Here is a 24,399-nt window from a genome sequence, read left to right on the forward strand (position 1 = left end):
CAAATATCAGAAAATCATCATATGCATGATTATTAAGAGCACCAAAATGTCATACTTTAATATGTCTGCTTATATTGAAGACTTTTTTCTATTTTTTTCCTTATTTTTTAAAGCCACATTTTTAATGTATCTGAAAAATGTGCAGTTAATTAAGTAATTTTCCAGGGGGTAGAAAAATGGCACATACTTTACTCCTAACAAAACAAATGTAAAAATCATAAAATTATGCAAATTTATTTATAGAAGGGACAAAATCTGTTTTCCCACTGAAATTTAATACTCCGCATGACCACTCAAACCAATGTATGATAAAGAAATATTCAAGATAGGAAAACAAGCAAAGCTGTAACTTACTGCTTCCTTAGCATGGGAAAAGACAAGCTATCATTCTATCATATTCACTGCTTAAATTTCAGTTATTTGTAAATCAGTATCAATGTTGCAAGGATGCAATCTGACTGTTCAAGAGCATGTCTTTCACCTACTTTTCTGCAGGATTTTTTTTCTTTGGTTCTCTTTCACAAATTGGTTCTGCATAAACAAAGTTAAGTAGTATTCACACACAGTAATGCTACTGCTGAATTTCTAATAAGAAGCTATAATGACAGCTACAGTATTGTTTGGTTTGCCTTCTAGGTACAATACTTCATATATGTATTAATCAATAAGGATAAAGAACGGAAGGAGTTCAAATTATGAATCAGCATTATAGTAAGACCTATTGTAACCACAGAAACTGTAGCAAAATCTTTTCAGGGATTGCTGAAACAGAGACAACATTTCTCTATCAAGTATATTTTTAGTGAGATCATTAACAGGAAAATTGTGATTCACAACCACTGTTTCTATGATTGCAGCTTCATCTACCAGTATTAAAAAATGATTCACATCAAGCCATTTCTTTGGCACTCTAGCAAAATTTCAAAGAATCAGTAGAAACTTTCCAGCAAATAAGGAATTCAAACCAGGATCATTAGCCACTATTTTTTTTTCCAATTTGAGGATTCTAACTTGTTGTGGAAAGCAAATAGGTGTAAAATCTTTTTAAACCACTACTTTTATTTAACTGATAGAAATAGTACAAATTTTCAATTCAGCTGTAATATAACACCAAAAAGTCCTTTCTGGATGGCTACATCGTCAATTCCTGGAAAGAAACAGAAAAGAGCAAGTGAGAAACAATCTTTTTGTTTATTCCCTTAGGTGGTGGGATGGGAATGTTCACAGCAAATTGTTTAGCCACCCAGCCCAGCCAAATGACCCTGAGGGCTATTATTGTAACTGCCTGTGAGGTCAAGGAACAGCAAGGGTACAATTGTTGCTGTGACAAAGCACAGGCAAAGATACAGTGCCTAGTTCCTGAATAGTTGCCTAGGATATAACATTGAGCACCAAGGCATTTATGTAACCCCCGAGGAAACAATATTGCTGCATTTGTATTAGAAGCTTAAAGAGGTTTAACTGGACTATCTGGAAACAGATGTTTCTCCTATAAGTCACTTCTCTGTTTCACTGCATAATCTATAGCAGTTAACCTAATTTTTAGAACATATGGCATCTTGATATCCATTTCCCTTGTATTCTAACAATTACTAGCAAACATACTGAATAAAAACAGAACAATATTCTTGTAATGAGCTGGATAATCAAGTGAAATAACCACTTAATATGCTGATGGTCAATTCTCCCAACTATCTTCTACATTTTGGGGTACAGTAGCCTAGTCACATATAGCACTCAATCATGCACTTACCATAATTGCATTTACGATATCATTACTGTTATTCTTTAGGGCACGAACTGCTTTTGCCCGGGAAACATTTGCTTGGGACATAACTAATTCAATGTCTTTCACCTCAACACCAGTCTCATCAACCTGGAAGGAAGAAGATAGATAATCTCTCAAGGCATCTGCCAGGTTTTTCTGTCAATCAGGAAAGTATTACTCTTTAATCCTCAAGATTTTACAGTAACTATAAGAACTTCTTAAGATGCCACAAAATATAGCCTAATGAAACCTTACAGATTGTTACAGACATTTTGGTAACTTTAAAAAACTCATCTGTTTTCATTTTTCAATCTCATGAGTAGAACGGAATAACGAGCTTTCCTGGACTGGTGAAAAATATACCAAAATAGAGAGTTTGTTATAAAATCCAGGGAAAACAAATCAAGAAAAAGAGCAAAATGGAGACTCGTTGCTGTATGTAATTGTGCTCAAGCACAATTATAGTTATTAGGATCATGCACGGCAGATAACTTAGTTAACAAATGGATGCCTCTAGCAAAAATTCACTAGAGATAACAACCAGCACTGTTTTTTAAAAAAAATTCACAGTATTCCATTCAGATGCTGGAAGGGAGATACTGAAGGAGAATATTCATTGATAAATAGGGTCAGTTTCTTTCTGCCTGCCACTTAAACAGAAGAAAATATTTGAAAATGATATTTGAAGATTCAAAAAGGATGTTGAAAAGCTGATAAATTAAGTGGTATAGCACTTTCCTGGTTGCAAGAATAGAGGTACATGTATACTGTAAGTACTACCGTGACATAACCATGAAAGAAATCTGGAATGAATTATATCACCTGCCTATTGTGGATCTGGAGATATAAAGGAAGCTAGATGTTTACAAGAGATGGAAAAGGTCAGCATGGGCAGGCCAGTATACATAAATAAGATACAAAGCAGTATCAGGCTCTTTTTCTCACTGCCATTTCAGTTTGATACCTCTTTTTAGCCGGATACTACCCTCAGTAAGTAATTTTATATCCACAGGTAGGGTCTTCTAACCATACATGTTTCAGCAGACAAAATTAGCAGCAGTGATTTAGCATAAACTGCTAGATACATGTCTCAAACTTCCTGGAAAGTCCACCTCACACATTCAAGAGTGATGCTTACCTCCTCCTCCTCACTTTCTTCTTGTACAGTAGGAGTCTGTGTGTTTTCCTGAATGTTTGAAATAGCTTCTCCTTGCACTTTGAATTTCTCAGCAGCAGCCAGCTGTGCTTGCTGAGAGAGATCTTCAATCTGGTAGAAATGGATGAGGGGGGAAAAAAAGCCAATGACTTGTAGATTTTTTGATTATCTACAATCAGGTAGTTTATAACTGACAATGCTAGTGGAATGCACGCAAAGAAAGCAAAATAGACAACTTTATAAATAGTGATACTGATAGGCACTGCAGTTTGGAATGAATTCTTCCCTTTCACAAAAATTTTAACCCTTCTCATGAAACAAACCACACTGATCCATATGAACCTGCTGTCAGAAAAGTCCTGCAGAGCAAATGTTCTTTGTTTATTTGAATGGTAAACCCAAAATTCTAACTGGTAGCAAATCTACTGATAGTTGCAGAAACAAATGGTAAAGACTTCCTTGCTGGGGATTCCCTAAATTCAGCTTACCTTTGCTTCTCCAAAAACTATATAGGTATCCGACGCAGGACTTTTATATACATCTGGCTTGGTGATGACAAAAAGGATGTTCTTGGATTTCCTGATGGTAACTCTGGTTACACCTGTGACCTGACGAAGGCCAAGCTTGGACATCGCCTTAAAAACAAAACATAATTGTTCGAGGAAAAGATTTAGACACAGAGCACCTGAGCTAGACTAGTAAATGAATTGCAGATAATGAGCCACAGTGAGATCAGAACACTGGACTTATCAAAAAGGTCCCTTTTCTACAGCAGGTGGCCTGGTTTTCACGATTCCTTTCGTCATGTGGGGAAAAGTCTAATTCATTGCAAAATTACTCCTAGTATTTTATTTCATTATTTAATTTATATAGCCACCCACTTCATACCTGTGACTCTGGGTGGCTTACAGTAAAATAGACAAAAGCTATTAAAATATATAAAAGTGCATGGCAGCTGAACTTCATAAAGTAATCGTCAACAAAGCCAAGAGGAAGCCTCCATCACAGTTTCGGGTTCCAGGCTGGGCACAAACCTAAGTTTTCAATTTTAAAAAAGGCCAGCAAAAGGGTCAGGGCTAAGGGGGAATAAAGTTCCATAGTTTAGGTGCCCTGGCATTAAATGCCTTCCTCCTGCATCCTACCAGCTTATACCTGCTCAACTGATGGCACTCAGAGAATGTCCCTCCTGCTGGACTGGATGGGTACAAACAATTGGGGAAAGATAGTCCCATAAGTTAACACAGTTGTGAAAGGCTTTAAAGGCAACTACCAACATCTTGAATTGTGCCCAGAAGCCAATGCAACTTGAGAAGCACATGCACTGAAAAAACAATGCCATTAACTATCTGTGCCACTGCATTTTGCATCAGTTGAGGCTTCCAATTATTCCTCAATGGCTTCATGTACAGCATATTGCAATGGTTATGATCTGGAGGTCATAAGGACTACAAGATGGCCAGTGTAATGGAAGACACACTCTTTACTGTTTGATGAATGTAGAACACCTAAATAATCCTTTCCTGAAAGAGAAATGGCACCTCCCTCTCAAAACCCAGAATTTTGTGCCAGTAATGTGGTCAACCATGGGTTCTCTCTGTTTCACCTTCTATAAAATAAAGACTGCACTTCAGAGCTTGATTGTTTTTAGAAAAATACTTCTTTGGGCACAAAAATTCTCTGAAGAGAAGCCAACAGAGATGTATTCAAATATATTCCTTTCTCTGATATTATACAAAAATTTGAAATTTTTGACAATTTGAGTGTAAAAGTTTATCTCATGCCCTAAACATTTCCTAGTAGGACAAGCAGGGGCTTTGCCAAAAGGAAATGGAAGTAATGGGTTCATTGGTATCTTCTAACTCATCTTAAGCCCTCTTTCGATCAACAGCTTTTGCAAAATAAGGATGTGCTGTAAGAAATGACTTGTAGAAACAGCAACAACAAAAATCGAAGTTTTGAGAGTTGCAGTAGAACAGGCACTGCAAGACAACCCTAGCTGGTATATGTTTACATGATTAAAGATTCAGGGGTACCAACAGTTTTTGTTGGCTGAATCAAGCAAGCCACCAGGAACTGTTAATTTAATCTTACCTTCCGTGCTTTCTTTTCACTCCGGCTCTGTTTCGCTTTGCTAACTGGTTCTTCATCTATTTCAGCTGCTGCTGCAAGCTGCCAAGAACACCACATGCTTTTTTTAAAAAATGCTGATCATCATGAGAATGTACATATGCGTAACATCACCAAAAAGCCTCCAGATTAAAATACAGGGCCAGAGTTTTGCCAGACAACTCCCAGTTTGTTTAATTACTCCCAGCTTCTTGCACAACTTCAAATACTGAACTGTTATTTCTATACCAACTCAGATCACAATGGTCTGTGGAGAAGCAGGTTTATTAGATAGTGTTCCCTGTGCATTCTTCAGAAGAGAAACAAGTTCTGGGTAAAACTGAGCGAGGTCAGAGATAGGATGACAAACATTACAATCCACAGCAGGGAAATTCCTCATTTACAATATTATCTATAACTACGGCGCTCAAAATGCTAAAACAAAGCCAACAACAACAAAAAAGATAATGAAAGGGAAAGGAAGCAGGGCATAATGAAAAACTCAAGAATAGCAATAGCTGTATCTCCATATTTTGGAAAAAATATATAGCAGAAACAAATTCAAGAAACTGCCCAGTTAGCATCCATCTCTCTAACTCCTGAAATGTTCTGTTCTTCGCATGATTTATTCAAAAGGAAAACACCCACTTTTCACGATGTATTATATATATTGGATATTCTTCCCCTAGTTTCATGTTTGAAAATCATAGCATACCAATTTTAGATACATATCCATTGTATTTACCATTTCTCTAACTGGTATAGACAACATGGATAAAAATTGTTATAACTCCGGCACAAATTAGAATGTGCACTGATGTGCAAAACTAATTATTGCAAATCAAGGTATACAACCTTTTTTTGAACTGATGTCTGCACATTGCCTTTGAACTGATGGATACAATTAAAGCTAGGAACAGGACAAAAACTAAAATTCCACTGAGCTAATCATGGCTAACTTTTCATAATTTTTACCTCCATGCTAGGTAGGAGGCGATACATGAGAAGAACTGAGATGTAGAATGAGTAAGCATTATCCAAACCTGATATTGCTGACCCTGACTGAGTAGCTGTGCAATTTTTTTTTTTACATTGCATGTTATTTTTAAAGAGTAGTTGAAAGTGTCAGCCTCTCAGCAGCTGGGAGTCCATCAAAGATAGCTACCATCTGACCAGGATATTCCAGAACATCTATTATTAATTAGCAGATAAGTGTTTACCTTGGTCAGAAAAGCACAACTGCAGTTGTGCCAATGTAATAGTATCATCTCCTTATGCATTTACTAATTTTCTTGGTCTTAATAAAAACTACAATGCGGTGGCTAATTTTGGAGAGTGCCAGGGCTACACCCCAGGATTTAGAGAGTGGTGTTTACATGCAGCTTAGATCTCAAGTTGTGATCACCTGTTATAATGGATGTTTTGAATATTGTGGTGTTAGATGTTACCTAACTAAATTATGTATTCACAATTGCTATGTGAGTTTTTTGAGGTTGAAATATACTTACTTTTACAGCCCAGCCCAAGCATATGAAATACAGTTTATAGTGTTCTTCGTTCCCTTTCTCACCTGCGCCTGCTGTGTGGTGGCCTGCGTGGAGTCCTGTTCTTCAAGTTCTGGCACTGATTCATCGCTGTCGGATTCTGTTCCAGAACCTACAGAAATCAACACACATAATTTCTTTCCAACTTGGTCGCTCTTGGGAGTGGCAGGCAGGCCCAGGCAAAACATGCAGAGCTTTGCAGCTTGGTTCATGAAGAAACTATTGTTCTTTTATTGTGCCAACATTGTTAAAAAATACTTTGAAGCCAACATACTTCAGAAATGTCTGATAGTAAAAGAACATATCCCCAACATTCTCCACACACATAGAAAAGAAGTAATTTGTAGACAACAAAATTCTGAAATGGCAGTGATTTAATATAATAGTGGTTTAACTTATGTGGCAATAGGGCAGGGAGTTTATCTTTGTTCAATCAAGGTTCCCAGGAAGAACAAGTTTCTTAGAGCAAGATGTCAATCACATTCTCAGGGTAAGGATATTGTTTGATTTAACTAGTACTTAAAAAAAAAAGAACATGACAATTTCATTCTGGCATAATTTGGCCCATGATTGTAGACTAGAAATATGCTATGGACCTGAACACCTTTCCTCATTATACATAGTTTCCCTTCCTTTTCACAATTTGTGAGACCTAGGATCTAGCATGATGTGTACACAGGACAAACAACAACTAGCACCAATTAAGACTGCTTCAAAGTGGATTCAGACATCCATGTTTTAATTATGAGTTACTGAAGCAGCTGGGTACACACATGGTAAGCCAAAGAAATACCGGTTTAGTACACAGTATGTCATTCAGAAGTAGGGTTTAAATTTGTTCTGGCAAACTGGTTATCCTATATTAAAGAACAAAGGAACGCGAGCAAGAGAGAGGAAGATGGAGAAAGACTGCTCAAGTTCATGGCACGTTCCCAAGGTTTTAAAACAACCAAATTTATGAAAGATGTTTGCAAGGACTAAAGTGAACACTAATTGATTACTCACTTAAAAAGTAAAAATATTTTAAAATCTTGTAATTATTTTGTATTTGTATCTTTCAGAGAGATAACTTCAAGACAATCCTCCCCACCACCATTATATGACTGCCATCTCGGGATGCAAGTTTCAGTGAACTGCTAGCTCACATGCCTTAATATCTGTGTGACTGCAATGCAAGAAGGGAATAAATGTGATTACTGACAAGAAAGCATGTGCAGGGCAGAGTTTTTCTGGAACAATCACAACTGATATCACTGTCTGTCTCACTAATACTATGTTAATTCCAAGTGATGCTAAATCCTGACACCTTTACCCCAAATTGCATATGCATGTGACTACATTTAAGTGACTGAAAACTGGACAGAAATACCAGACTACTCATTTCTACTCTCTAACAGACAACACATGAATTTAACACATAGTATATGCAAGTATTTAACAGAAAGCTTCCTATTTATACATACCCACCCAAAATGCAGTTGCAAATATAGACACTGAACAATAAACTGAAGGAGGACATCAACATTAGACCACAAATTCTTCTAGAATGAGGGTAAAATACCACCTCGTAGCACAGAAAATATCATGAAATGCATCTGCAATTAACAAAATCTACTAGATATGCAACCACAGGCAAAACACAAGAAACAAAAAAGCAGGCTGAAATGAGAGTGTGCCATTGAAAACAAAGAGGTGATTACAGTTTCTAGGTTAGTTCTCTCTCAGAGATATCAACTCAGACAAGGCTTATGACACATCTATTAAACACACACATCATGCCCAGTGATTCAACTTTCACATTAGTAGTGTATGCTCTTAAACATAAATCACGAATCACAGTGCGCACAACAAATTTCAACTATGATAACTTAATCTAGGTTTATTTTGATTTAGTAAATTTTAAATCCTAAATGGCGTGTTTCTAGTCTAACAGTCAAAGCAGAGGGAATTCACACTCCATGCCTGAACAACTAAGTTAGTATTCAGTGAGTGGTGTTTGATATCCATGCACACAGCAAACCGAAGAGGCAAATACCCTTGTCATTCTTCAGGAAAGGCTGTTTGACAGGAAGAGGAGGAGGTGGTAAAGGAGCAGTTGCTGGAACCTCAGCAAGGGGCACAGCTGTCTTAGGAGAGAAGTCCACCAGGACTGGCTGCAGAGGTGACTCCTCAACATGTACCTCTGGAGGGATCAAGGGTGGCAGCTCGTCGTCTTCAAAGGTAGTAGAGATAGGGCTGGGGGTAACTTCAGGTGCTAAACCAGATGCAGGTGCAACAGGGGATGGCTTGGGAAGCACAGAGGAAGGCTCTAGCTTTTTCACAGGGGTAGAAGGAGAGGGTGCAGGAGAAGCCAACTGAGTGAGACTGCTTGCAAGAGGAGGAGTAGAAACAGAAAGATCAGCAGGTGTAAGAGGCAAAGGTGCCATTTTCTGGGAAGGCATCGCCTCCCCAGTTGAAATGGAAACCTGGCTCATGTCTAAGGCCGAGACAGGGGGCAATTTGGGGCTAGAGACAGGACTAAGGGTTACTGGAATAGAAAATGCTGCTGCAGGGGAAATGGGAGGAGTCACTGCAGAAGACAGAGGCGCAATGCCAGGAGGAGGGATGACAGAGGCTACAAGGTCAGGAGAGGAAAGAGGTTTAGGAAAAGTAGCAGGGGTTCCAGGAACGGTCACTGGTGCAGGCACCACAGAGGGTGCTGTGTGAGAAACTGCCATTGTTGGGCCCACAGGAGAAATTATCGGGGCAGGTGCAGCTGCTGTCACTGAAGCTGAAGCAGTCTCTGCTACAACTACAGGTGATGCCTGAAGTTCAGGAGGAGGTACCTCAGAAGCTGCTGCTGGATGGGAGGCAGGTGCCAATGAGCTAGGAGTAACCCCTTCAGAGGCCACAGGAAGGGCTGTGGATCCAGAAATAGGTGCGGGAATATGGGCAGTAGGTGTTGCAGGACTAGAAACATACTCTGCCATAGACAAAGAGCTAGAAGCAAGTTCAGAAGTTGAAAATGGCTTCATAGCAGATGCTGGTGAAACAAAAGCAGGCTCTACTGCAGCCACAGGGCCAGAAACAGCTGCAGGCTGAGAAACAGGTATCCCTGGAGTTACAGAAGCAGATACTGAAGGGGCAGGAGCTGGTTCCAAAACAGATGGAACCATCGTGGAAGCAGGTGGCGAAGGGCCTATGGGAGGCATTATCGGACTAGAAACAGGGGCTGAAAGGGGAGCAGCTTCCACAGGGGGTCCTGTAGGAGTCACAGGACTAGATACAGTTTTCACAGGTTGCCCTTTGGGTAGTCCTGGAGCAGAGATTAGTCCTGATGCTGTAGCAGAAGGGAAAATGGGCTCAGGAATAGGCACCGAAGGAGGAGATTTCATTGGGGGTGATGGAGGAAGTGGAGGTGTAAGTACAGAGCCTGATGAGGACACAGGATCTGAAGAAATATCTGAAGAGGAAGCCGGTTTTACAGAAGGAAGTACCGTACTCAGTTCTTTAGGCTTAGACACTGCCGGGCCCAGTGAAGTAGAGCCAGAAATAGGAACTGAAGTGGGACTCTCTGGCTGTGAAGAAAGTGGCACAGGACTGGAAGGGCCTATTGGTGTTCCAGAAGGGGCTACAGACCCAGAAGCAGGCTTCATTATTGGACCTGCTGTGATTAGAGCATCAGCAGGATGTTCTGAGGGAGAAGGAGGTTTCCCAGGGGACTTGGCAGGAGCCATCTGTTTAGAAGACAACATTGCTTTGTCTAGAGAAGTAGTTACAGAGTCGGGAACAGGTGCCAAAATAGGAGTTTGTAGCTGGGAAGAAACAGATAGTGGACCAGACACAGGGCATACTTCTGGGGCTGCAGGACCAGATGCCAATTTCACAGGTGGTAGAGAACCAGAAACAAGTTTGCCATGAGGACCTTCAGGTAACAATGGTGTAGGAGCAGGCTTTGCTGGGGACATGATACTGGATTCAGGACCAGAAGTAGACTTTGCAGGTGGTATTGCGGGAGCAAGCTTTGCTGGAGACGAAGGATCAGCCCCAGAAACCTTAGGAAAGGAAGCCGGGATCTCAGAACTGGAAATAGGTGCCAAAGGAGTCACAGGATGAGATGCAGATTCTGTAGATGACCCTGCAGGACATCCCGGAATTGATACAGGCATTGGAGAAATGATGGGACTGGGAACGGTCATAGAATCAGGAAGAGATGGAACAGAGCTGATGGGTATGGAAGGCTGGCGAGGGGGAAGAAAGGATGAAATGTGAGCCACTGGATCAAGAGTAGGGGTTGCAGTGTTAAGGATAGGAAGTGTTGGTGATAAGGCAGGAGCACCTGCAGAATTTGGAGGGAAAGGAGTTGGACTAGAGGGTGAAGCCACAGTAGGAGCTGGAACTTCAGCGGGAATGGGAGCTGTAGTCATAGGAGGAGACACAGGAGCAATTGGGAGAATGAAAGGAACTGGGCCAGGAGATGATGGAACTGGAGAAACTGAGGCTGCAGAAGTTGTCCCTGCTGGGCTTATAGGAGATGTTGATGGAGCAGAAGTAAGGGATTCAGAGGAAATTCCTGAGGCTGGGGGAGAAGTTACAGGCCCTAAAGGTAGGGGTATACCAACAGGTGCAATACCAGTCATAACTGGTGGTTTCACGGGAGAAAGGGTCTGAGATAACATAACTGAGTCAGCAGAAGACAAGGCAGCATCAGGAGTGGCTTGTACCGTAGAGACAGAGGTAACCAGTTCTGGTGGAATAGTAAAGGGACAGAGGCTAGCAAGGGGAGAGTTAGCATCACGGCATGAAGAGGAAGGGTGGAGGGGGCTATAAGTAGAAGAGGTGGAAACAGCTGCTAAAGGAGAAAAAGTAAATCAGCATTGGAAAAAGAACACGTAGGAAGAAAAATGAAGTTATCTATAAAGCCTCCCACATAGAAGCGCTATTACATGTAGGGGAGAAATTATTACAGCTGTTGCCAGAAAATATTTTTTTTCTCCCATCCCAAGCAACTTTTCTTGGATACATATTTATCTTTAGCCAATATATCAATGGCTTGCTCTTGTGTATCGTATTGTATTATATTACTCTTTATTATGTAAAATATTATTTTAGTGTATTCCAATTTGGCAGCATGCACATTTGATGAATAAAACAAAACTGTCTTTGCAGCCATAACATTTCAGAAAGACTCAACATTTCCCATGAAGACACATGTAGAATTAAGCACTCGAAAAGCAAAAGTATAAATGTTCTTTGAGTTGAACTCATTTCCTAGTCACTTTAGAGAAATATCCATGTAATTCTTTCTTTTGAGATATTACTTTCTTATTCTAGCCATTTCTCATAGTTTCCCACCCAACTTAGTTTTTTTGACATCAGCTAAAGTCAGCTTGATGCTGCCAAATAGCCGGGCAAACTACTATACCATAGCTAAGCTATTCAGGTAGTCGTTGGTTAACAACAGCCTAATTCTGCATCTCTTCAAACTTGTGCACAGTCTTGAAAAAGTAGATTATGACCGGTCCTCAAAATTATGGCTGTTGCAGTATTCTCAGTCATTTGATCATGACTTGGGCATTTTGAAACTGGTGGGCATCTACAATGGTCACAGCATCCCATGGTCATAGTATTGCTAGTTGTGGCTCTTACTGGCATACTTACTTACTTATTGACAAAGTCAATGGGGGAAGCTGGCAATAAGCCACAAGTTGTGGTCATGTGACATCAGGTTTAATTTGCTTAATAACTGCAGTGGAACTGTGTAAGTTGGATACAGTCATGTGAAGTTTCACTTAACCACATTGCTGAATGCTAGAATTGTCAGTCCCAATTTCGGACATTACGTGAGGGTTAATTGTAGTTATCACTCCTGGCACAAATGAATCTTATCATAAATCCAACCCTTTAATATTTGCTAGTAATCTTTTATTTTTAGCGCTTTCATTTTAAGATAGTAAACCTGCTAGTTCAGGAAACAAGTTGCAGCATTTAAGCTTGAAGCATTGAGTCCTCTGTGGTGCACTGGAATTCAGAAACTTTTGTCATCTTTTTAAATGAGGGAAGCCTCTGTGATTTCAAATTAAGTTTATTGAAGAAGCCTTAAGTAAATCAAATCATACTGTATCAGCATGAAGCATTCCCATTTCAGGCAAAGCATTATAATCTATGAACCTAGGCATCTGATAAGCTAAGATAAGGACAGAACTTGAACATAGTTTTGGAGCCTGGGTTCAAGTGCAGTGATACCAACTACCATCCACTCCCATCAGACTGTATGCCATATTAAAGTAACTGTATTAGTCCAACACCGTAAATATACTGTTTAAAATGGCATATGCTAAGAACAAATACCTGATGCTAGAATGGGAGGCTGAGAACAGACTGGAGGTGCTTCAGCAGCACCAGGAAAAGAAGCAGGAATGGCAGATGCTGAATAAGCAAAATCAACAGTTATTAAACAACACATCGATAAAACAGGAGCTAGAACAATTGAGAAGATTCTATTCTTTCAGCTCGATCAATACAACCAATAAGACCTTCACAATTAAAGGACTTTGGATCAATTCATGGAAGTTGTGAGGATTCAAGGCTATTAGTTTTGATGGCACTATAAATGCCTCTGAAGCCAATCTACCAAGAGACTATGGGTTTCCTTCTACAGTTGGTTGATTTTGAAAACAGATTGCTGGACTAGATGAGCCAGGGTTGTGATCCAATAGGCCACTTGCCTGTGTTCTTATATACTTCACATACAACAGAAAAGCAAATCATTTGTGCATTAGTGACCTGCAAGTCTCTTTGGTGAAATTATATAGAAAAAGCCAGAAGCATGGGACAAGGAATCTGATGTGACTTAAGGGCTCTGGTAACTTCAAATCTTCCTCTAGTTTATTTTATTTGACTTATTAATAGAACTTATATGGCTATCTAACTCATAGTGACTCCAGGTGGCTTACACAAGTAAAATCCCAAATACAAAACCCAATATACAGTACATTACGTTGGACTGGCTTTTCCAAACTAAAGCAAAAAAAAAAAAAAAAAAAAAAAAAAAAAAAGGAGAAAGTAGTTTTATAATGAGGATTTGCAATTTCATTTTAAAAAATAATACAATCAAGAGTCCTTTATTCCTTTATCTAGACCAGTGTTTCCCAAACTTGACCCTTTGAAGATGTATGGACTTCAACTCCCAGAATTCCTCAACCAGGCATACTGGTTGGGGAATTCTGGGAATTGAAGTCCATGCACCTTAAAATAGCCAAGTTTGGGAAACACTGATCTAGACTAATGAGGCAGCTGAGCAAAACCTTTTGCTAGTGTAATAACTCTAACAGTGTGAGTTGGGATGACAACAGGACTGGGATGACATCCAGAATTCAAGGCAAATATAGCAAGAGTGATGTAAAAGCTAGATCAAGCATGTGCTCAGATTATATCAGTATGGAAACCAAATCTATGAAACTCAATCCTATTCCATCTTGAAGAGTATGCCTTTCTGCTGCTTGCACTCAAAGCTCATATCTTAATTCAAAATATTCCAGAAAAAATGCTGGAATCCACAAAATGGAAGGGATTAGCCTCAATCTCGTCATAACTGGCTGTTTTATAAACTATGAACTCACCTGGTCTTAATCCTATATCTTTCCATTAGGCAAATATAAGAGAGAAGGCAAAAAGGCACACTTAACTACTCTTAACAGCTCATTTAATAAGGAAAACAGTCACATTAAAAGATTAGTGCTTCATGTCAATGCCTGTGCATCAAATCTTAGCAAAACTGGTGCAGCAGTTATAAGACATGATCGTAGGAGAATTGAACATATATTCCAAAATAAAGAGTAAAAAAAGTTCTGGAACAAGGTAGCAAAGCAGCCCAGGATACATACACTTTCTATGTACAAGAAAGTGAAAAGGTTGATCTTAGTAAGTAGAACTATTTCTCCATGAAGGACTGTACATAGACATGAGTCTAGCATTAATTTGAAAGGATTATTTATTGATGCTTCCACCATTAGAAACATTTTAGAAAAGATTAAGATACAACATTTCATCTGACTTTCCAAATAAAATGCCTATTGGAAATGAAAGGAGGCAAACCTAGTACGAATAGTCCTGGACTTACAAGTCACTCAGCAACCATTTGAAAGTATAACGGACCCCCCCCCCAAAAGGTACTTGTGACCTGGATTCAAAGTTCCGATGGCTGCCCCCCCATCATGTGATCTCATTTTGGGTGCTTGGCAACTAGCCCGCATTTATGGCTATTGGCAGTGACCTGCAATCACGTGACCATGATTTATTACTCTCTCTCTCTTTTTTGCCAGAAACCGGCATTGACTTCTAGCTTCTGGCAAAAATGCCCATTGGGGACAATGGGTTTGCTTAATGACCATGAATTCACTTAATGATTCTGGCGATTCCCATAATGACTGCTGCAAAATGTGTTTTAAAATTGGGTCAGTCATGTGATGACCCATTTAACGACTGGCACAATTTACAAATGTCATTCCGAGCTTTCAGTTATGAGTCAAGGACTATTTGTAATACTTTAGGAAAGGATCAAATACAGTACTGAACAGCTGAAGAGCGTCTATTGTTTTTTCAAATTTCTGCAGTTTATCAAGAAACAGGAAGAATCAAATCTAAGGCATCAGATTAAACAGAGCTGGCATTTCAGAAACACTGGTGTGTTACAGTGTTTTTCTTTCATTTTAAGTCAGATGTTATGCGTGGCAATTCTAGTCTGCTGCTTTAACTTCAGACCTACCTGAACACTCTAAAGCAGTCCCAGCCTGAGAATCCTTGCCTCCTACCTCAGGATTCTTGGCAGCAACTGGCTTGCTCATCGTTTCCATGGGGGCCCCAGGAGCTGGAGCTACAACAATAGTTTCAACCATTCAGAAATCCTACAAGGCCGCTATATATGCCTTTTGAGGTCAGCTGCTCAAGTGTAAATATATTCAATCATGCAGAAAGATGTGAGTTAAACTCAGTTGCAAAAGACAAAAAGCACAGGAATAAAAAAAAAACACTATAGAAAATGTCAATTCCGTTTATATTAGAAATGAATTTGACAAATCAAATCATCTTTCTAACCAAATTAGTGCCATTGTACTGGCAGTACTGGCAGTTTTGAAATGGAAACAGTCTTCATGGTTTCCTCAGATTGTGACAAGATGTTTACATGCACTCATTTGAACTCAAGTTAACAGCAGCTGCTGAATGTTAATAATGATGCATCAAAAGCCAATCTAGATGAACTCATGGTGCGTTAGCAGGCATGAATACAACACTTCAACATAGGATAAAAGACAGGAAAGGATAACTTTAAAAAAAAAAGTCGTCAGAGACCGCTTCCTATAATATATACTGAAAACCAAAGTAGCTTGTTTAGATTTGAATTATCAGCTAGAAATCCATTTTGGATTTAGAATGAGTTTTTTTCCCCCTGTACCAGAGATAGGCCAGTTTAAAACCAATCCTTGCATTTTTTATCTTTGCAGGCCTGTGAAGCCAAGCAAAGCTGAAGATTATAAGCAGAATCATAGTTACTTAGCAACTGCTTCGCTTAATAACAAAGTTGCCAGTCCCAACTCTAGTTTCTAAAAAAAAAGACTACTTATACTGGTAGGTCCACTAATCCAGTGGTCCCCAATCTTTTGGCACCAGGGACCAGTTTCAAGGAAGACAATTTTTCCACAGATTTTGGGGGGGGGGGAAGAGAAGGAGCAGATAACCTAGATCCCATGCATGGGCAGTTTTTCTTGCCTGCCGCTCACCTCCAGCTGTGCCACAGATTGGTACCGGTCTGCAGGGAATTTTCTGGGATAGAAGTCCATCTTGGGCTCTGAGGATGGGGAAATCATGCTTACTGGGAACTATTTTCTGCATTTATTTATGTGTTAATTGGCCAAATGATTGTTTGATGAACTTTAAGTACTGGGCAAGTACTTCTAGAGCTAGCGGAAGGTTTGATCATGGCCATTCATAGATAGCAGAGAAAACTTCCTTAAAAATATCTTGAGCGTGAGATTGGCAAAGAGCTCTTCATTGCTAGGATTGAGAGGGACAACTCCTACATACAGAGTTTGATTACATTACCTTGTTGAAGTCCGCATGTAGGAAAGGCAAGACCTGGGAATAAAATCTGATGTTGTAGAGCAGGGGTGTCAAACTTGCATTGTCACAGCATTGTCACGTGACGTATTGCATGTTTCCCCCCCTTCACTAAACCGGGCATGGACACGGCCTGTGCGTGACGCATCCGGCCCGTGAGTTTGATAGCCCTGTTGTAGAGCCTCCCTTCATTTTGGGCTCAGTAGTCGAAAGCTTCCCAGGTGAATTCATGTGAGTAGATGATTGAGTCACTTGGATTCTATAATAGTATGTATGATTTTGTAACTATTTCTAGGTTGGTGAGATAAATCCAATCTCCTGGCACATAATTGTAACCAGGTGATCCCCCTTGATTTAGTCTATTGATGTCCAGAAGCTATTTTTAAGAAACTGATAGGTTGCCTAGATTGAAGTATCAGTTTCCTGGCACAGTTGGGTGCTATTAGCATACTCAATATAATTCTATTCTCCAGTTCTGAACTAGCCTCAGGAGCCTGAGTTAATGGGGATAGTGAAGGTATGTAGCAGGTCTTTGGGCCATGTGGATTTAAAGATGTTTACTGTCCACAATTCCTGAGATAGGGAGTTTGAAATGAAGTTATTTTGCCTTGAGCTGATAGGAGCTATCAGAACATCCTTGTTAACTCAACATAATTTGCTTGAACATCCTGAGGCTGAGGTCCTTACCTGAATTCTAAACCTCAGCAGTTGAACTTATCTGATGCCCAGCCCAGAAATTTGTCTTATTCATAAGCTTTGATTTGCTCAGTTTTGGTGGTGCTATCTTTTCAAAAGTTCTTTTAGATTGTCCCAGAAGATAGCAGCTTTGTGTTTCCTATACTTAAACTATTTCTCCTAAGCAATCCAGCCTCCTCTCTTGAGGGTGATGTCTCTGATCAATAAAACCTGGTCAGAAAGCCAATTTTCCCTACCCAAGAGTCACAACCTGAGAGATTTCAGTGGAATTGATAGGTAGGAAAGGAAAGGAAAGGAAATGAAATTTCAATAATACATTGATATAGGCAATTATCGAACCCTGGAGACTATGAAAATCATAAGTTCCAGGCAGCTGGTTTGGAGGAATTATGTGACCACTTGTTGGATGGTCTCTTCTTTGCAAGGGAGATCAGATCTCTTTGGTGCCCAAGAGCTGTAGGGCATGTGCTGGTTAACATATGCTCTTGACTCTTTGATGGTCTAATCATGATTCATACATCCCCCTTTGCCTGTTCAGGCAAAGGGAACTTGAGTAGTAGGTTATTTACCTAGAGGTACACGTACTCCCTATGATTTGAAGTGGACTATGGTAGTTACTGTTCTGACCTAGGCTTCCTGAGAAAGCATAAATCACAATCTTAGTCCCAAAAAACCTCTTTTATTGAGACGGTTCACAGTCTGTGAAGATTCCGACAGATGTCTGCTCGAGTTGACTGTCTTTCAGGGTAATGTTGATAAGCACCCAGCTTTATCTTCCTTGAAAAGCTGCCAGAGACCTAAATGTCAATTAGTTTTGCAAGGCCAAACTGAGCAGAGCTTGAATTGACTATATGAACTAATTGCTTCCTGTAAAGGCTCACATCTGTTTGCTCCTCTTTTATGTCTTATGGAGGGGCCAATCATCTCCAAGCCTTACTCCCAAGTCGCCCTTTTTTTTCTTAATTGTTCTTGCCTTTTGGCAGCTCTGCACATGCGCACACAGGCTTACAATGTTCTTCTGCCTCGGTGATGTCAGATTCCGGAGGCAGCACATAACTACCAGATGACCCTGGCCCCCTCTCTGCCTCCAATGTAGACCCCTCATCCGAGCCTTCCCCAGACTCCAGGACTGGCCCACGTTCCTCCCCAACCTCCTCACTGTCCAAATCTGCTGCCAGCTCTACAGTTACTATCTCCTTCGTGTATATTCTGCGAGCTGACTGGCTAAATGAGAAATTTCCTGATGCTGAAGCCCAAGAAATGTTCTAGATTGAAATGTGTAAATGGGCCACCTGTTAAGTCTAGAAAAAAAAAATATGCGATAGGCTTACTAAAGACTCACTGGCTATTTTTTTTAGATATTATTAATATGGAGAAGAAACCACAAACTCTTTTATCCGTGTGATCTCTAAGGCTACTGAAGAGGCCACGTGGGTGAGAGCCTATGATTTGATGATAGCTTATAGTAGAGGTTTTGTTGGTTTATGTGACCAGGAAGAAATGACATTCTTGGGAGGGGGCCTGTTAAATGTGTGAGATTATTTTTAGGAATGTGGTATGTTATATGAATTCAAAAGTAGGGCAGTGTGGTGGTCATTGTTGTTACCTAAAGGAGCAGTGATAAATCTGCTGGTTCTTGGCAACACTATGTTGGCTTAATTCTCTTGAAAAGATTAAGCGTGGACTTAGAAAATTAGAAATTAAACTTCTTATTTGGCCTCATAAACCTCATAGAAAGCTCCAAGGAATCTCCAGACACTATGTTGATGTTCATTACATTGCTGACTACTAGGTTAACATCTCCAAAAAAGGAAAGTGAAAGCCACGAAAACTAAAGAAAGGAAAAGGAAAAAGAGTCATCAGGGTGATTCTAGCCATGGTAGCTTGCCGGTTTGTCTACTCTCCAGAGAAAGCCAGGATCAAGGAAACTACTGCCTTCCACAGGAAGTGACTTCAGAACCCTTTCTAGATCTCTGGAATCAGGAGAGGTGTATCTATTTCTGAATGCCCTTGCTCTGGTGTAGGAGTAGAAACAGGTACTTTCTGACTGCCCAGAAGAACATCTCTGCTGCCCAGACCATTCTTCACAGAACACTCAATGGAACTCCAAAGTTCCCCAAAGCTTTCAAATCACACCTGCCACCGTCGGGATAGAAACCACTATATTAACAATTCAGAACTGGACAGTAAAATAATGAAATTTAGGTTTTATTATACCTATAATTTATAATTATAAATCCTATCTTTAATTCCTGCCATATTACTCTATCAGCTAGGTCTCCATCTCTCTCTTTGTAGCTCTCCGTTTCTTAAATGTTTCAATAAATACATTAACTTATTTACAAAAAAGAAATAACAATCCAGTAATGGACAACAGCTCCACTATGCATAGGATGGGTGTTGGCAACCCGCGGCTCTGGAGCCGCATGCAGCTCTTTGGGCCCTCTGCTGTGGCTCCCTGTCCCATCACTGATTGGCCCAGCCCCTCGCCCCTTTTATTTTGGTTATTTTTGGAAATCCGGGCTGGCTGAGGAACGATTGCCAGCTGCAGCAGCTTCCCTTTGGGCAACCCTCCTCCCCTTGTTATCCTCTGGCGGGCTGTGCCTGAGCCAGGAGTGTGCACACGCGTGGAGAGACCCTCCTCAAGTGAGCGCCAAAGCTCAGGAAAGGCATGCGCGGGTCGGGCGGCCACTTGCTTAAGGAGGGTCTCCCCGCACATGCACACACTCCTGGCTCAGCCACAGCTGGCCAGGGAGTCACGAGAGGAGAAGGGGGGGAAAGGAGGGGGACGGTTGCCTGAGGGGGACGGTTGCCTGACAGGAAGCCTCCACTGCTGCTGGTGATCTTTCCTCAGCCAGCCTGGATTTCCAAAAAGAAGAAATAAAAGGAGTAGCGAAGCACCCCAAGAAGAGCTTGCTTGCTTGGCCCAGCGGTGGCTTTCAGAGAGAGAGAGAGAGAGGGAGGGAGGGGGGAGAGAGAAAGACAGAGAGACACGCACACAGTGATACACAGAGGGGGGGGAGAGAGGGGAAGATAGGAAGAGGGGGAGAAATGGGAAGATAGGGAGAGGGACAGAGAGATACAGAAGGGGGAGAGAGAGGGGAAGATAGGGAGAGGGATACAATTGGAGAGAGAGACACAGGGGAGAGATAGAGACGGGGAGAGAGGTAGAGGGGCAGAGATATAGAAGGGGAGGGGGAAGAAAGAGAGACATAGAGAATAGTTTTGTGGCGGGGGGGTCATGTGACTGGGTGGGAGTGAGTGACATTGAGTTGGCCATGCCCACCCAGGTTTTGAGGCTCCCTGTGTGTTTTTTTCCCTGTGGGAAACGGGTCCAAATGGCTCTTTGAGTGTTTAAGGTTGCAGACCCCTGGTATAGGAGAAGCCAAGTCATACATCATGCAGTATCCCTTAAGCTTTCAGCCAGAAATGTGGCAAATAATGAAATCAAATTATTTGCTATCCAGCATCCAAAATTCCCTCAAGACATATCACTTGAAACATAATAGATAGTATAGTTCAAAGTTAGTAAATCAAATATAGTAAAAGTATGCACACAACACAGCCAAACACACTAAAATATAACCAGGATTTTTAAAAAGCTCATAGTTCACAATTCTAATTCATCAAAAATGAGGCACACTTTTTGCCAATCTCATGTATAGCCGGGCACAGCATGCTTAATAAATGCCAATCTGAGATTTTTTGAAATAGAGTTCCTGATTTCTTTAGAATTTAAAAATATGGTTATATTTTTCATAATTATCACTTTTCTTTCCTGAAAAAAAATCTCAGACATTTACTAGCAATAACATTTTAAAGCATCCCAATTATTCTGTAAGGTCACTCTGATATAAAAGCTAAAATGTTAAGCGAGTGTCTAACATCTAACGTGCGTTATAATATTAAAACAACACATCTGATAACCCCAACAAATAAATATATGAAGAAAAAAATCCAGTAGCTTAGATTAGTGTTTTCCTTACAATATACTTTAAAGGGCCTAATGTCTTCCCATTGTTCTGGATTAAAGCACAAATTAACATTCAGTTAGCATTTGTGGGGAGTGGAAGGAAAGCTGTTCCAAAATTTCAATGAAGCAGAGCATCTAGTTCCAGCTTGCTCACTCCAAAAACATTGTATCCAATCCCCCAAACATGTATATAGTCATTTCTAATGTTTGCCCTAAATTAACCATACAACAGCTCTATATGGAAAATCTCTATTTTTAATACCACTACTACAGATAACGAGGATGAAATTAACAGATGATTTCCTTGGGCAAAGGCATGGTAGAAAGCATGGAACTCTCTCCACAAAGGACTTCTATGGGTCTCCATGCTGATGGAGAATGTATTCTAAAGGTATATAAATCATCCAAAATACTAACCTGTCTCAGCCTGAGGCTGGGGCAGCTCCTGTTCTGTTGCTGGGACAGTTTCTGTGGCTTCTCCAGGCATTTCTGATAGAACAGGAACAAAATAAAAGGTAAGTTATTTTTGCCCTATTATCTTATCTATTATAACATTGTAGAATACTTTAACTACAATAAAGTCTTAATCTGTTGCAGTCACAATACCCAGGCAAACCACTTATATGGGAACTTTAGGCACTGTATTAAGATATTAATCCTAAAAAAAACAAGTTACAGGTAGTCCTTGACTTACCACAGTTCGCTTAGTGACCATTCAAAGTTACAACGGCACTGAAAAAAGTGACATAACCATTTTTCACACATGACCGTTGCAGCATCCCCATGGTCACATGATTTACATTTGGATGCTTGACAAGTGACTCACATTTATGACGGTTGCAGTGTCTTGGGGTCACGTGAGCATCTTTTTGCAACCTTCTGACAAGCTAAGTTTATGGGGAAACCAGATTCACTTAACAACAGTGTACTAATTTAACAACTGCAATGGTTCACTTAACAAACGTGACCAGAAAAGTTGTAAAATGGGGCAAAACTCACTTAACAAATTTCTTACTTAGCAAGATAAATTTGGGCTCAATTGTGGTTGTAAGCTGAGGAGTACCTGTATTTCTATATTCATCTAAAAGTTTTAAAGTATTCAAAAACACTGATCTATTTTTCATTTTTGTAGTCTTATAACTGCCTTATTATCTCAGTTAAATGGTCAGGTCCAATTATTGGTCTGAAGTTACTAGTGTATATTCTGCCAGTTCAACTGTGGAAGTTGTATGCACCTAACACAAGCCTCCACAGCCAAGTTTCATTACTTGATATTGCTCATAGTTTGAAAAGCCTTTATACCAGTGGTTCCCAACCTTTTTTTGGCCATGCCCCACCTAAGTATCTCTAAAATCCTAATTGCACCCCCCCACACACACACCACATATAATTCTTACTTTACTCAAAAAGTGCACTCTACTCACATGGAGGAAGCCTAAAAAGCCATTAACTTGGTTTAAACAAGGTTCAAATCGCCATTAAAAATCAAATTGCCCCACGTTGGGAACCATTGCTTTATACCCACAACTTCTACCCCTTCCCTAATGAAGCCTGCTTCTGATTTAGCAAAGCTCCTTGTTTTTAATTTTATCACAGCACCATCAAGGTGTACTTTTTACCAAGCCAACATCCCTTCGCAGGCCACTTCAGAAAGACGGGCTGAACAAGGGGACAGGTTCAGTATTCTCTCCCTTCCACTAAATATACGATGCCTGCGTGTTTCGCCATCATTACAGTATTCCACTCATCGTCCTGCGAGTTTTATCACTAAATTTTTGCCCTGTCTTCGCTCAATACCTTGATGTGACAGGGCCGCCTTCCAAGAACAAAGTTTGTTGCATGTGTGAACAGCAAGGAGATTCACTCTCCTGGCAAAAAAAAACCCGTCGCCCTGCTTGGACCACATGCAGAAACTCTTAGGCGGTCGTGAAAGAATCCAGCCCAACTCTGACCACAACTTCCCCCTTTCAATTCTTTATATAAAACAATATTCAGGGAAAAGGAGGGACCGTTTAGCAGAGACCCCAGTCCAGCCACCGACCACAATTGAGCACAAACCAGGACCGGCCCAAGAATGTTAAGTTCTCCCGTTTCCAAGGGGAAGACCTTATTGGAAGCACCTTACTGGAGTCTTCCTAAGGGACGGCTTCCTTCTCCCTGCGCTTTCATTACCGAACATCCTTCTTCCGTCCCCAAACTCCAAGGGAGCCTCTCCCCTTGAACGGCAAGGCCGCCCTGACGCCGCAGAACCCAGAGCGGAATGGCCCAAGCGGCCTATTCGGAGCCCCCGCCGAATCTAACCGTCCCAGGCCGCCCCGCCACCCTCGGCCCATCCCCTGGAACCACTTCAGCTTTACCCATTTTAAGGGGCTCCCCACCGGCCGGGTTACGGAGCCGTCAGAGGCAGATGCCGGCGGATATAAACGGCGGACCTTACCGTACGAGACGATCCGGGCGCAAGATGGCGGAAGAAAAAGGCAAGAGAGGGGAGGGGCAGCCGACTTCCGGTATGCGTTGGAACAACTTCCGGGTCCTAAAATAGTCTGTGTTTACCTCGTGCTCTTTCGGCAACGCTTCCGGACTCTTCAGAAGGTTGCACGTTCAAACTTCCAAGCAAAATTTGGTAGAAGTTCCTGACTCCAAACAAACCAAACAAACAAACCAAACAAACAAAAAACAAAACAAAACCCACCCATCAGTCATCCCAAAGGTGCTTTTTTTCAAGAGGCAACTGGACTTTGTTTTTTTTTTCTTTGAAGACGTTTTGCTTCTCAATCAAGAAGCTTCAACCCATCATCCAGTCAGAGCCGAAGAAGCTTCTTGGATGAGAAGCGAAACGTCTTCAAAGAAAAACCAGAAAGTCCAGTTGCCTCTTGAAAAAAAGCACCTTTGGGACAACCATGACCTGGATGATTGAGAATCTTCATAGACGCCCATCAGTCATTGACAGTAGGAAAAATAAAGATGAATTAGTTTGTTTATGAATAGATGGGTCTTAATATTTGCTTTATTGTGTAGCATCCATTTACTTATCCAATTGTTGCACCGCCCATTTCACTTA

At 40.8% G+C, this 24,399-nt stretch overlaps 1 protein-coding gene across 5 annotated transcripts; it reads right to left on the minus strand.

Moving 5' to 3' along the window:
- Window positions 1-1,039: 1,039 nt before the first annotated feature.
- On the minus strand, window positions 1,040-23,842 carry NACA (nascent polypeptide associated complex subunit alpha). Of its 5 annotated transcripts, none has more exons than XM_070937882.1 (11): window positions 23,776-23,842; window positions 21,756-21,827; window positions 15,321-15,428; window positions 12,905-12,982; window positions 8,610-11,405; window positions 6,601-6,686; window positions 5,016-5,093; window positions 3,413-3,559; window positions 2,907-3,035; window positions 1,754-1,876; window positions 1,040-1,147 (listed from the first exon to the last, which is right to left on the minus strand). In XM_070937882.1, the coding sequence occupies exons 2-11, from the start codon at window positions 21,823-21,825 to the stop codon at window positions 1,133-1,135; spliced, it is 3,630 nt and encodes a 1,209-aa protein (XP_070793983.1). In that variant the 5' UTR covers window positions 21,826-21,827; window positions 23,776-23,842; the 3' UTR covers window positions 1,040-1,132. The 5 variants fall into 5 exon arrangements, with proteins under 5 accessions (XP_070793983.1, XP_070793982.1, XP_070793981.1 ...); XM_070937881.1 differs by having other exon boundaries at window positions 8,610-11,402; window positions 23,696-23,786; XM_070937880.1 differs by having other exon boundaries at window positions 23,696-23,786.
- Window positions 23,843-24,399: the final 557 nt, after the last annotated feature.

The sequence above is a fragment of the Pituophis catenifer genome, unplaced genomic scaffold (genome assembly GCF_029215685.1).
Source record: "Pituophis catenifer annectens isolate HBS135680 unplaced genomic scaffold, rPitCat1.0.hap2 SCAF_2, whole genome shotgun sequence".
NCBI classification, from domain to species: Eukaryota; Metazoa; Chordata; class Lepidosauria; order Squamata; family Colubridae; genus Pituophis; species Pituophis catenifer.

Coding starts and splice junctions, on each gene's coding strand:
- NACA (XM_070937880.1), bottom strand. Junction 12,983..15,320: donor GACTGCTTTAGAGTGTTCAG/GTAGGTCTGAAG, acceptor TTGCTTATTCAG/CATCTGCCATTCCTGCTTCT. Junction 5,094..6,600: donor CCACCACACAGCAGGCGCAG/GTGAGAAAGGGA, acceptor TGTTCTTGGCAG/CTTGCAGCAGCAGCTGAAAT.